The following is a 12,988-nucleotide window of genomic DNA, read 5'->3' on the forward strand; positions in this document are numbered from 1 at the left end:
GGGCAGCAGCACTGGGGTAGGGAGGAGCTATGGACGGGGTGCTACAGACACCCCAGAATTTAAACAGCCCACCTGGAGCCCTACCTCACAGTGTTGCCACTGTCTGCTCCGAGCACAGCCCTGGCCCAGCTCCTGTCCCCTCCCCCCGCCAGGAAGAGCCTGGCGCTACCCTTGGCCTCAGCCTGCAGCAGCAGCCCACCCTCACCTTGCACACAGATCCAGGGAGCACATGCCCCCCAACGCTCCCCTGGGAATACATGCAACAGCAAGATCTGTCCCTCCCACCGTGCACCCCTGGATAAGTCGCTCATGTCTCCATCCCACACTCCACCCTGGCTGTGCAGCACCTGCCCCAGCCCCAGCTCCACTCCCTCACTGCATGGGACTCAATTTGTACCCCCATGCTCATTCCCTGTTTCCACCTCTTCCCCCTCCCTCAACAGACTTACCAGCTGGACACTGCTCTCCAAGCTGCCAGGCTGGCCACATGCATGCTGTGGCTGTGCACATGCACATGGCATTTAATCCGTAATGTTAAATCAGCCACATCAGCTAAAAAAAGCCGATTGCTGATAATGTCAATTTTCCTTTTATCAGTGCCAATATGATATGGACTAATGCATTGGTGCACCTCTACCTGTAAGCCCTACCAATAACATGTTTCATATTTTCTAGTACAAATTCCAGTAGACATTTCTATTTGTATTATGGAATAGTAAGTTAAAATGTTTCTGGGTTTTACAAATATTTTACAATACAGAAGACTAAAATATTTTAATGGCACTATTTTATTATTTACTTTGTATATTTAGAATTTAATTTCTAGCTCTCTTTTATCATTCTATAATGATTAACAACAAACTGGTTACATTTTTGATGCAACACAGGATTTTTTAAGGATTCACTGTTGGCTTAAATACACTATCTAAAAAATTCTGTTTAACATCCTTTATACCAGATATTATACTTACGTCACTTTACAATAATTATAAGGAAAAAAATGGATTAGTGGGCAGAGTGTAATGCACAAGAGTTAGTCACTGCGGGCATATGGCTTTACCAAACAAGCAGAAGGTACTTACAAGTTCATTTAGTAAACTACAACACATCTGAATAAGAGAACTGACATGAGTAGTCCCATTTAATTTCAAATAGAAAGACTCATAAGTAAAGTTATGTGTGCGAATAAGCTTACTCAATTGACCTGATTATATAAGTAAAGTTAGAATAGTGTGCGTGTGTGTGGTGGGGGGGACAGGGGACGGGATAGCATGAATGCAGACTTCTAGAAATCAAAATAAACAAGGCTTTTAAAATTTCCTTTTCTGTGCTTTAGTCTTAGGATACATATTACATCCACTATATAAAAATAAACGCAAGTCTGGATATCAAAACCACTTTTTTCTACAGCGTATAAGAAAAATAGGAAGATATAGCTCCTCACCTGCGTGGCCTAGTTCTTGGGGACATCATTTCATTACCAAGTATATGGTATCTCCTTGCTTCGTGCAGCAGCTGATAACACTCTGGAGAATTCTGAATCAGTTGGTCTACTTCCACTGTCTGAACAAAGTAGTTAGGGTGTAATAAAGGGAGTCTCACATGTGTCAGAAGTTCATGTAACACTGGCCTTCGCAGCTCAACTGCACGGTAAACCCAGCGCATGACTGCTTCAAATACCATCTCTTCTTTACCGATCACCAGTTCATCACTGCAAATGTAGTCAATAAGCTCATCTTTCCCAAGCTCAAGAAATTCTTCATGCTGAGACACATCCTCAAATGTCTGCAGTGCAAAGGTCCTGCATTTGGTAAACAGTGTCTTGAGTGAGTGCGTATCAGCAAACCGCTGGATTCCCAGGCAGTTACAAGGGTCCAGCTGCTCCTCCAGAAACTTGGCACAGGCATCACGCAGAACACTAATCTGAAAGAGACTTGATGTTTCAAAGAGGTACTGCACATTTTCTGTAGTGATTTTCACCTTTCCAGTGTACACATATTGCAGAAAGCAATCCATTGCTTCAGCAAAAATGCCATTGATCTCAACCAACATCTCTCTGCTTTCCCTATGATCATTGCAAAACATAGCTCTGAAGTAGCTACTGCAGGCTGAAAGAACAGCTCGATGGCAGGGAAACTCTCTCCCTTCCACACAGATAATCACATCTGTGAACAAGCGGTTGTCACGAAACTCATTGAAGATCTGGAGTATGCCTTCAGCATGGGACGATCCTGAAGAGAAGTCAAAGAACTCAGGGCCCGATAAGGACTTGGGGTCCATTTCAAAAACTTTCCGCTTGGATGCAGGGGAATCACGGATCCCACTATCCTCTCTATTCAGTCTGCGTCCCAGTATTAGTACCATTGTTACATCAATTGGTTATAGAATCATTGAGAAAAGATCACTGAGTATCTTCTTTGCAGTGCTAAAGCTAGAAGAATTAAAACATTTCAGTATGCAACAGCTTACATTTGTTAAGATTTTTTCCTTTTGATATGTTTTATCACCATTGCCCAATCATTCTAAAAATTTGTGTAAATTAACTATAAGTGTTTTCTAGAGGAAAACAGCATATTATTTGCATACAGGGTGTTACATTTTGCAGTGCAGCAGAATACCCTAACACAGATCACCACCTCTGTGCAATGGGCTGAAGTCAGGCAAAAGTTAGTTACTAAAAAGTACCTCCCTGCTCTAAACTGGTTCAGAAAGGAACAGCCTCTGGTAGGTAACAACCTACTACTTTCTGAGATACTAACATTGTTGCATTGGACAAAGCTCTTGCATATGAAAGGCTGTGCCTCTTTGAACCAGTTAGTTTCACGTGCATGTCTACACGTGCATTAACGTGCATCAGTTAATGCACATTAAATCTAGTACTTCTGGGCAATTTTACACATGCTCCGAGGGTGTGGGAGAGCTGCTCTAATTAAAGCGCCACCATGTCTCCATCAGTGTTTTCATGCTTGAAAGTGGTGGTGAGGGCACTTGAACTAAAACTTGTTTCTAGGGAGACACTGGAGGCTGCTGGAGCGCAGCGATTGCCACGTTCCAGCAGACTCAATTAAACGGAGTCTGCTCTGATGTGCTGGAATTCCAACGTGTCAGAGCAGCCTCTACACTTGTGTACAGGCATCCTCCATTGTGAGGTATTAGGAAAATGTGCATTAACTAAAGAGCACAGTTTTAGTGATGCTTTAATGCACATTAAAATAAGCTAATGCACTTTAAATCACACATGTAAATGCATCCTTAGGTGCCACCCTACCCTACCACCTTCTACATAATGCATATACCCATGGGAAGAGTTAAAGATGCGGAGCAGAACAATATTGCATATCCAGACCTTTAATCAAATAGCACCTTTATTACTGTATTAACACAATGGTGATATCAACTGGAATTTCCCTGAATAAAGATGCCAAATTTTTATCCATTAGTCTTTTCCAATTTAACTGCCTCTTACTGCTGCTTTTGGAATACCAAGAAAGTGCAACGTACAACTAATTCAAAGTTAAAGACGACACTGAAATTTTAAATAAAGTTTAAATTAAAACAGCATATAGAACACTAATATGCAAATACATTTTTGCAAAAATAGTTAAATGTAATGCGAGAGTCTGACATAGGTATTGCAGAAATAAAGCACCAAACACAGGATTATCCTTATTTGTGAGAACTCCATTAACCAAATAGATGCTAATAATTTGTATCTAGAAGCAAATCACGGGCTAGAAGAGAATTTCCCTTTTCCAACAGCAATTATCTTCCATCTGTAACTTATAAACAAAGATTACAGCCAATCTCTACTTGTTATCTATTACATACAAAAATATTCTTTTAACATTCAGAAGTTAGAAAATGCCAGAATTAAAGGTTGCCCATGAACAAAATGCTACTAGTTTTGCATGCCATACTCTACTGACATGCAAAATTAGTACTATTTTGTAAAATAAAAGGCCTTTAGGCACAGTTCAGTTTCACACTTCCGTTGACTCCTAAACTTAATCATATGTTGAATTAAAACCGTAGAAAAATATCACGAGGCAGCATTCCTGCGCTGGTAACAACAACAAAAATATATAAATAGATCTAATATATGTAATTCTAAATGTTTAAATATAATCTTAAGAGTTTAGAAAGTGTGCTGAATTTAAATTTTAAACAACCTGTGCAAAAGATTTTTTCCCAAAAAACTTTCTGAGAGGGAGAAAGTTTTGTCTCATTCTCCACCTACAGATTCAGTAAATGTTATTTCAAACAGCCATTTTATTTCCTGACTAGCCAGAACCTTCAGGGCTGCATATTACCAGACCAATGTCTGGCTACATCATTGCTTAATATAGAACATAATGAACCACACTTTTTTAAACAAAGCTTTATAAAGCACCATCTTGACAAACCACAGAACCAAAAAGACTGTACTGTATAGGTTTCCTCACTCAGCAAAAAGAAAAAAAAAAGCATTTAAAAACCACTTCCATCATACTCCTACTTCATTATATAGAGTAACTCAATTTTCCTGCACAATTTAATGAAATCCTTTATAAGTTATATGAGGTACAGGATTACTTTTAAATAGCTCATATCAAAATCACAAAATACTCTTTTTTTTTTCCCCCTTAAATTTGGGCTTAAACACAGACCACCTCTTCAGTTACTGCCTGCAGAATAGCATTGCATTGAATATAATATTTTAACTAAAACATGCCTAAAGCAACCAGCTAGTATGGGGTCACTGAATATTCTATTTTATACCTTTATAGTCCATCTAATTTATTTTGCAATAATTTTACTCTGTAGTAGTAACTCCTGACCTTATAAACACACACACGTATAGACAGATGTGTGTTATAAATAAATGAAAAAAATGAATGAATGAATAAATAAGCTAGATTCACCAGTTCTACTCCTACTGTCACTAACACTGAGCTCTACTCAGCAAAGTCCTGTACTATTCAGCATGAGAAACCAAGGCAGAACAGGTGCTTACATCAAACATAAAAAGGGAAATGCAAGTGTTAATATACAAATATAAACCCTAATGACCTAATTCTGAGCTCACCAGTGTAACTAAGAATAATTTCACCAAGGTTAGTGAAGTTAAACCAACATGAACTAGCATGAAATCAGATTACCTTAGGGTACAGCATGACACGTCAAAACCATACTCACCTTACTACGCTTAACTGTCTTATTAGCTTCCATGGAATTATTCATAAAAGTAAAACAAGAATTACGGTCATCATTATTTGATAATTATAAGCTTAAAAAATGTAATATATAGTGCAATTAATACTATCATACTTATTACTCGTTGAAATCAAAATGCCCTCAAACTGCATATACAGACTACCTGCTTTTGAGATGAACATATACAAGGATACCCACAAAAATCAGCAGTCAAGTAGTAAAATAATAGTAATTTATACATCTTCATCAAATGTTTATGTAACACTGTTGTGTTGTCCTCATACCCATGACAGTGCAAGGGCATAAGAAAAAGATTTGAAGTGAGGTAATAATCTTTTATTGAAGTAACTGGTGTCATTAGGAGAGAAAGAGAAACCCAGCTTTTTTGGCTTCAAGAGACATTCATCAGGACTGGAAAAGCAGCAGTCACAGTCTAACCTGCAAAGATTGAATCAATTCAGACTTCGGCTTTTTGAATGTCTGTACTAAGGAGGCAAGTGGAAAAATCTACCAAAGGGCAGAATTTCTTGTACAGAGTAGCACTAGTCAGAGTGGCCCATACATCTCTAAACTGACATTACAGAATAGACAATTTGGCCAGAGCCCTTACTTACATGAACAGTACCACTGAAGTTACTGGACTCCTTGCATAACAGCTGACAAAACATGGCCCTAAAATCGGCACAAAGTAGATTTGCTGATTTAGTAAATGAACAACAAAAAGATCTTAGTTCTCTATTTACAAGTCTTGAAATCCTTTTGTAAAATTTAATGCCCCTGATCCTGCAACAAATCATGTGTAGCAGACCTCTGAACTAGACAAAACTCACAGGTAGAAAAACGGCTCTTGCATTTTCCTGAAGTCTGCACTGTCTATGCTACAGCAATGCTTCCCAAACTGTCGATGCCTGGGTCACACTTTTTTTTCTGGATTAAATTTAGCAGCATTCTTCACTATTACACCCAAAAGGGGGCAGGGGGTGGAAGGGGTGCATCTCCATATGTTAGTCTGTGTGTGTATATATTTTGCATGGATTTATTCTATGGTGCCTAAGCTTTTGGCCCCAGGGGCCAGAGGAGCAGTTTCAGGTTGGTCCACAGACCGGATCCAGTCCATGGACCTAATCCTGCCATGCAGAGTCAACCCAGCCAGGGCTTGACCCTTCCACACAGGGCTTGGAAATTTGGTGAATGAGTAGCAGGGACAGCATTAATTGCCACCGGTCCCCCACTGCCAATTTTCCAGATCTGTGGGGAGCTCTGCAGACCAGATCTGATACTAGTTAAAGTATAATATTTCACGGCACATTTCTGCTGCTCCCATGGCATGCTAATGTGCCACAGCACACCTTTTGATAATCACTGACCTATAGGCTTTTGCACACTATAGAAGTTTTGCCAGTATACTTAAACCAGCAAACCAAGAGTGCAGATGCAACTTATGCTAGCACAAAAGCCTGTATTCATTCTCTAAGAAAAATTAGTTACATGCCAATACAACTGTATATAAATTTGCGCTTTTGTAAATAAAGAAATGTTATTAAAAAGAATTCACACTTAATGACACCACTATATAGAAGTTTCCATCACAGTGACCTAAGCCTCATCTTCACGGGGGAAGGGGTAGAGAGACAGTGTCTTTAAGAACATTCATCAGCACGTAGTAAATAAAGCACATGCACAGAGGTGTGCCCACACCCTCCCCCTCTCCATACCGTTTTTCCTTGTGGGATACATCAGAGCTCTGGAATATATCACCAAGTGTGTACTGACCTTCTAACACAGGGTTGGGTAATTATTTGGGCCAGAGGGCCACTTAGGGAGAGGGCCATACCAGGGTGTTTTGGCGAGTTGTTGTGGGCTGGGTCAGTGCTCCCCTCGGCCCCACCCCACCAACACTCCTTTAGTGGCTCTGCCTCACAGCCAGGCACTGCGCTCTCACCTTCCAAGGATCTCAGCCCTGGGGGCTCCATGGAGACTGGCCTAGGACCCATGCAGGCAGGTCATACTGGGATGGACAGATGGGATGGGGCCACAGGTTGGCGGGGAGCAACATCTGGGAGTAAGGTGGGTGGGCAGGGCTGGGATCACAGGGTGGTGACAATGTGGTGCCAGAGTCTGGGGCAGACCTGCGATCTGCTCCTGGCACATTCCTACCTAAAGAACCAGCACCTGTCACAGAGACATGCAGCAGATTGTGGCTCTGCCTGTCACCACTCTGTGATCCCGGCCCCAGCCCTGGCCCCACTCATCTCCCCTGCTCCCAGACACTCCTCCCTGCCCACTCACAGCCTCATCCCACCACCCAGCTTGCGTAGGCCCTGGGTTGGTCTCCACGAAGACCCCATCGGCCCACTCTATCTAGGGCTCCAAGGAGGCATACAGGGTGAATAGGCCAGGGTGCCCAGTTCCAGAAGTGGAGACTGGCAGTGGCAGCTGGAAGGAGCTGGAAATCAAGTCCAGCCACCTTGCCTCCCCATCAGCAGGCGCACACACCACAGCTCAGGCTGCCCTGCCAAAGGACCCACCACAGGCCGGATAAAACCCCTTGGTGAACCAGATGTGGCCCTCAGTCCTAACACCACACCTTAAGACATGCTCTATGGCAGGGGTAGGCAAAGTTTTTTGGCCAGAGTGCTGAAAAAAACCACAATGTCTACCTTGTAAGGTGCCAGAGGTGGTGCTGAACACCCCCGCCCACCACAGCTTGAGCCCACAGAGCCCTGGGGCCGCCCCCACTTCCTGCCCAGCCCCCGCCCTCCTAAGGGCCCAACCAGGCTGGCCTGCCCACAGCACCTCCCCCCACGCTGCCCAGACCCTGCCCCGACTGCCCACCCCCAGCATTCGGCACCTCAGTGCTGCCCTGGGTGGGACAGGGTATCTGCCTACCTGGGCCCAGGGCTCTGCCATCCACTGGAAACCTCCTGGGCAGCGACCCTGCACAGTACGTGCCCCGGCTCCAGCCCTGTTCATCCGTGGCTCCCTCCGGGGGCCAGCCGGGCTGCAGTGCACAGCCTGGGAGCAAGGGGCGGGGGCAGTAGAACACAGACAACATCCCTGCCCATGTTCTTCTGGCTCCGCCACGGTTCCTGCCATGGCACTGGGACTTGTGGCTGCACGGGAGAGCCCAGAGCAGCAACTTAAAAAAAAAAAAATTAAACAATTTCTTTGCGTGCCAGGAAAAATGTCTCCACGTGCCACTGATGGTACGTGTGCTGGGGGTTGCCGACCCCTGCTCTATGGTTACACAGCAGCAGAACATTGTTATCTTGATCAGGCTTCTACTGTAACACAGAAAAATAAAGGCCAGAACAACTCAGTATGTTTACCTACTAAATATAAACTTATTCTGCGTATGATTAATCTTTTTATTGGCAATTTGAACGTGCATATCCAGCAACTGTGGTCTCTCACGTGTGATTAGTCATCCTATGATTAGCAACTGGCAATACTTGTTTCTTCTAGTCTAACTTTCTGGTCAGGGCAGGATTGTTTCTCACAATTAAGATGCCTAGAAAGGAGGGAAAATAGGTTTGTCTCCCCAACTTTTTTGATATAACTTAAGTCACTAAATACAAAACAAGACGTGTGCTTTTTAAAGCATTTTCTTTTTCAGCTCATTATTTTACATGCTCTTGAAGCCCTTAAGGTAGCTAAAGAACTAGTGAGATGCTGACATCCTACAGATGGGGAAGTGACAGGAACAGATTTATTTTGAGTATATTAAATATTTTGGTTATATTTTATCTTATCTTAAGTGATTAATATTTTGTTTAAAGGATACCTTTGTTAAAGATTCAACAACCAATCAAGATGAGAGCATACATCATAAATATCCTTGAAATGTAGTATTCCAGCAAAACAAGAAATAACTAGACTATGACTTGACAAACAGAAAATAAAACACCACATGCAAACAAGATCTATTAGATGACCTTTTAGCATAAGAAAGGCAAAGAATGGCAGATATACATTTTTTTTTAAATTGGGTCTGTCACCATTAAAACTATCCAAAGCGAACCTTAGAAACTACTTAGGTTCCCTTCCACAATGTCATGTTAGTATTGCTAATGCATTTCTTATAAGCATTGTAGATTCACTAAATTGACCTGAAAACTTACTAGGTTTACCAGTGACCTATTATAAAACTTTCCAAAGCAAAACATACTAACCAAGTCACTTGCAATATTCAATCCACTCCCAGTGCTTCAGCTAAATGGGATTTCCTTATGTCAATTTTAATATCAGTTGACAAGTGTTGAGTGTGCAACAATGACTGAGTTTAAGCATATGTTTATACACTTCAATATTTCCTTTGTTACTAAGAATTCCATAAAAACAAGGAAGTAGAAAAAAAAAAAGACAAAATACCACATTAAGGTTGTAAGAACAACAGAAAAAAGCCAGGAAACTTAAGGTTCATATTTGTCTTTAGCCTGCACTGTTGACTTTTCCTGTTTACAGTGACTTGCATCACACATGGATTCGGACAAATCCAAGTTACAGGCTTTTGTTTGATTGCATCACAGCCTTAAGGTTATTTAAATATAGATTTTTGCATATGTTACAACAGGTGCTGGTTGATCAGGTACCATCAGGAGAATTCCATATATACATTTTGAGCCTAGAGGGCCAATTGCATATTAGCAGAATCCTGATCTAAAAGGTTTCAACCTGGCCTACACCCTTTCCCCCCCATATTCACACAAAGGAATAAAACCTCAAAAGGTTAGGTACTACAAAAGGCTGCAGCATACAACTTAATTCTGTTGCTCTTACTCAGAGAAAGGTCCTAGTGAGGTCAATGGAAATCTTGCCTATGTGAGAAATTGTGGTTTCAAGTCACTTGGCAATATTCCCAGGCTGAAGCAATACACCCCTAGCTTGTTTACTCTATGTACTATAAAAGTAGTCACCATTATGCCCCTCAGTGTGTAATCTACCAGCAAGGCTCTAGATTATTTGAAATTAAAGTGATCAAAATTTACAATTAACATATGCTATTTTTAACTACAGCTATATTTGTTATCTAGGATTATCAGTGCAGTACACAGAAATTATTCTGTGCTCTTCAAAGCTTTTCCAATTATTTCGTTCCAATATTCATTTACACCAGAAAACAAAAACATGCCCTTTTTCACCAGGGTGGGTAAGCTCGGAAATTCATCTCCGATTTAGATAGTCTATAACAGGGGCAGGAAATTATTTCGGCTGGAGGGCTGCTTCATGAGTTTGGTGAGCCATTAAGGGCCACAAGGGTGGCCCTGCCACTTGACAAGCACCCTGCCCCCTGGTCACCATTTTGGGACCAGAAGTCCTGCCCCCAACCCCTGACCTTTGCCACTGAAAGTAGCTCCCTTTGTCCCCAGAAGTACTCCTTTTGGGAAGGGGGTCTGCCATCTTGGAACCAGAACTCCCCCCCCCCCCCCAAATATACAAAAAAAAATCCACAATAACATATATTTTAATTGTCCCGATTTGTGTGCATTTGCACTGTGCATACAGAGGTGATTGCATAATAGCTCAAAATGAAATCTTACTCTTGTATGTTGTGGGAGATAGGTACAGGTTTGTGGGTGGGTGCAGTGTTTGTGGGGTTTTTATATGTGGGGGAAGGTGTGGCAGGGTATGTATGGGAGCCCCCTGTATGCACCCCCCTAAGCTGGTCAGCACGCACCCCACAACAGGGGTAACATGTTTTCTACAGACCACAGGTAGGGAACCATACTTGGACAGCAACAGTAGATTCCAGGCATTAGAGGTAGGCTAGGAAAAACACAGTTAAAAGCCTATTGGCTGCATCCAGACGAGTGGCTGTGCAGTATATGGTGCTGCAGACATGTCAACAGCACCATTTACCACACCTTCAGCTTCTCTCTGTGCTGCAAGGGAGCAGCGCAGGGGCGCAGAGCAGACGCAGGGCAGCCCGGTGTGGCGCAGACCCCAGGTGGCTGCAGCGAGAACTGCCCCATGGAGGGGGAGGAGCTGCTTTCCTCCCACGCCAAGCAACAGTTTCCAAGCAACAGTTTCCGCTTGGTGCTGCTGCTGCTCAGCCTGGACAGAGAAGGCACAGCGAGGCCTGGGTCAGGGCTGTGCGGCACAGGTCCCCACTGCTACCACAGGGCTGGGAGCAGCAGCAGTGGCAACTGGAAGAAGCCATCGCCATCTGAGCTGCCTAGAAAGGCAGTCCAGCTGTGGAGCCGCCCCAGCCCCACTCTGTGCCTGGGGGGCGGCAGGACACCATGGCCAGGTGGGACCAAGGGGCCTGCCATAATCTGGACAAACCCCACCTGTGGGCTGGATCCAATCTGTATTTTGCCCACTCCTGGTCTACAAGGTGCAAGTCTGTGGCACCTTCTGCCAGACTTCAGGATAACGGGGCTAAGGACCTCTCTAGGCTATGAAGGACCACCAGAGACCTGACCCGGCCAATGCAGGGTGAGGACTGAGCTGTACTTTCACAGGCGCCTGCCTGGGATTCCCTGAAACCAGCTAAGCAAAAACCAGGTGAAGCACGGAAGGACCTCAACCAGGTCTCCAGCTGCTTTAGAAAGTCTCTCTCGTGAGGACAGCTCCTCAGGCTTGGGCAAGACCAGTCTGGGCCCCGGCTGGAGCCAAGCGACAGGACACCGCACCTCCCGGGGTGTCACAGCACACCAAGCGCCCTAGACAGCCCGCATCTGCGGGGCGCCCCCCTCAACCCCGCCCACGTCCAGGGGCGCCTGCACAGGCCCTCCCCCCGCGGCAGCAGGCCGCAGACACAAAGAGCGAGCGGGAGTGCGCATGCGCACCCAGCCCACGGCCCCAGCTCGGCATTAACAGACACGGCCGCCCCGGGCGCATGCGCGCGTCCTCCAGCTCACCTTCACCCGGGGCAGCCCCAGCCGCGCCCCCTCCCCCTCGGCACATCTCGTCCAATCAGCGAGGAGAACACGCGGCCCAAGTCCCGCCCATCCGCGCGCTCGGAGCCAATCGCCACGGAGGCAGCCCCCGCCCCTAAACATTGTTGTCAGGCCGGGGCAGCGAGGAAGGACTGGACCAGTTACGAAATGCCGGGGGGGTGGGGTCCGGGACTATCGGTGCCCCCCCGCAGCGGCTTGGTGCGGCCCGAGCAGGGGTCGGCGGGGACCGTCACTGCCCCGCGCCTTTCTCCCCACCAACACACACACCACGGGGGGCAGCCGGCAGGTCCGTGACGCCGCGAGTCCAGGGCCCAGGACACCGGCTGCCAGCCGCGCCGCTCGCTGCAGGCACACGGAGCCCCGGGCTCCTCCGGCGCCGGTAGCGGCGCGCCCCGCACAGCCCGGCGGAACGGAGCCGCAGAAAGGAGACCTCCGGCCGCAGCGCTCTGCAGGAAGGTGGTCTGGCCCGGCGCGCACTTACCTACCCCTATCCCCACGCTCACCGCTCCTGCGCGACTCGCAACAAAGGAACCCCCCGAGCAACATGTGACCTGCTCGAGCCAAAACACGTGACGTCACGGAGCCGCCAGCCAATGAGCGCCGGCTTTGCGCGTGCGCCTGGGAGCTATAGTTGCTGGGGGCCTAGTGGGGGGGGGGAGTCGTTGTGCGACGTCATCGCCGACCGGCCGAGCGGCGTGGCTCTGGTTGCTCCGCTCGCGCCGCCCCTGATGGGAAAGGGTGGGCAGATGCCCCTAGCCCCACTGCAGAGGAGGGGCCGCCACAGGCGGCCGCATCACGCCCGGGGCCCGGAAGCGCTAGTAGGAACCAACAGCTGGAGGGGGCCGTTGTTTCTCTGTAAGGCTTGGGGAGGCAGGGGCCCATCCAGTTTTCCA

General features: G+C 45.8%; 1 protein-coding gene across 2 annotated transcripts in view; it reads right to left on the reverse strand.

The window, feature by feature from the left end:
• Window positions 1-12,705, reverse strand: part of KLHL24 (kelch like family member 24) — a 33,265-nt gene extending 20,560 nt beyond the window's left edge. Inside the window, exons 1-3 of one of the 2 annotated variants that reach the window (XM_019503702.1) lie at window positions 12,577-12,705; window positions 5,808-5,865; window positions 1,445-2,431 (exon numbers count right to left, since the gene is read on the reverse strand). In XM_019503702.1, coding sequence (XP_019359247.1) covers window positions 1,445-2,364 — 920 coding nt within the window. In that variant the 5' untranslated portion in view covers window positions 2,365-2,431; window positions 5,808-5,865; window positions 12,577-12,705. The remainder of the gene's footprint in view (window positions 1-1,444; window positions 2,432-5,807; window positions 5,866-12,576) is intronic. The other variant, XM_019503703.1, reaches the window with a different exon arrangement.
• Between the last annotated feature and the right edge of the window lie 283 nt (window positions 12,706-12,988).

Source organism: Gavialis gangeticus, unplaced genomic scaffold, assembly GCF_001723915.1.
Source record: "Gavialis gangeticus isolate Ggan-Ray unplaced genomic scaffold, GavGan_comp1, whole genome shotgun sequence".
Lineage (NCBI taxonomy): Eukaryota > Metazoa > Chordata > Crocodylia > Gavialidae > Gavialis > Gavialis gangeticus.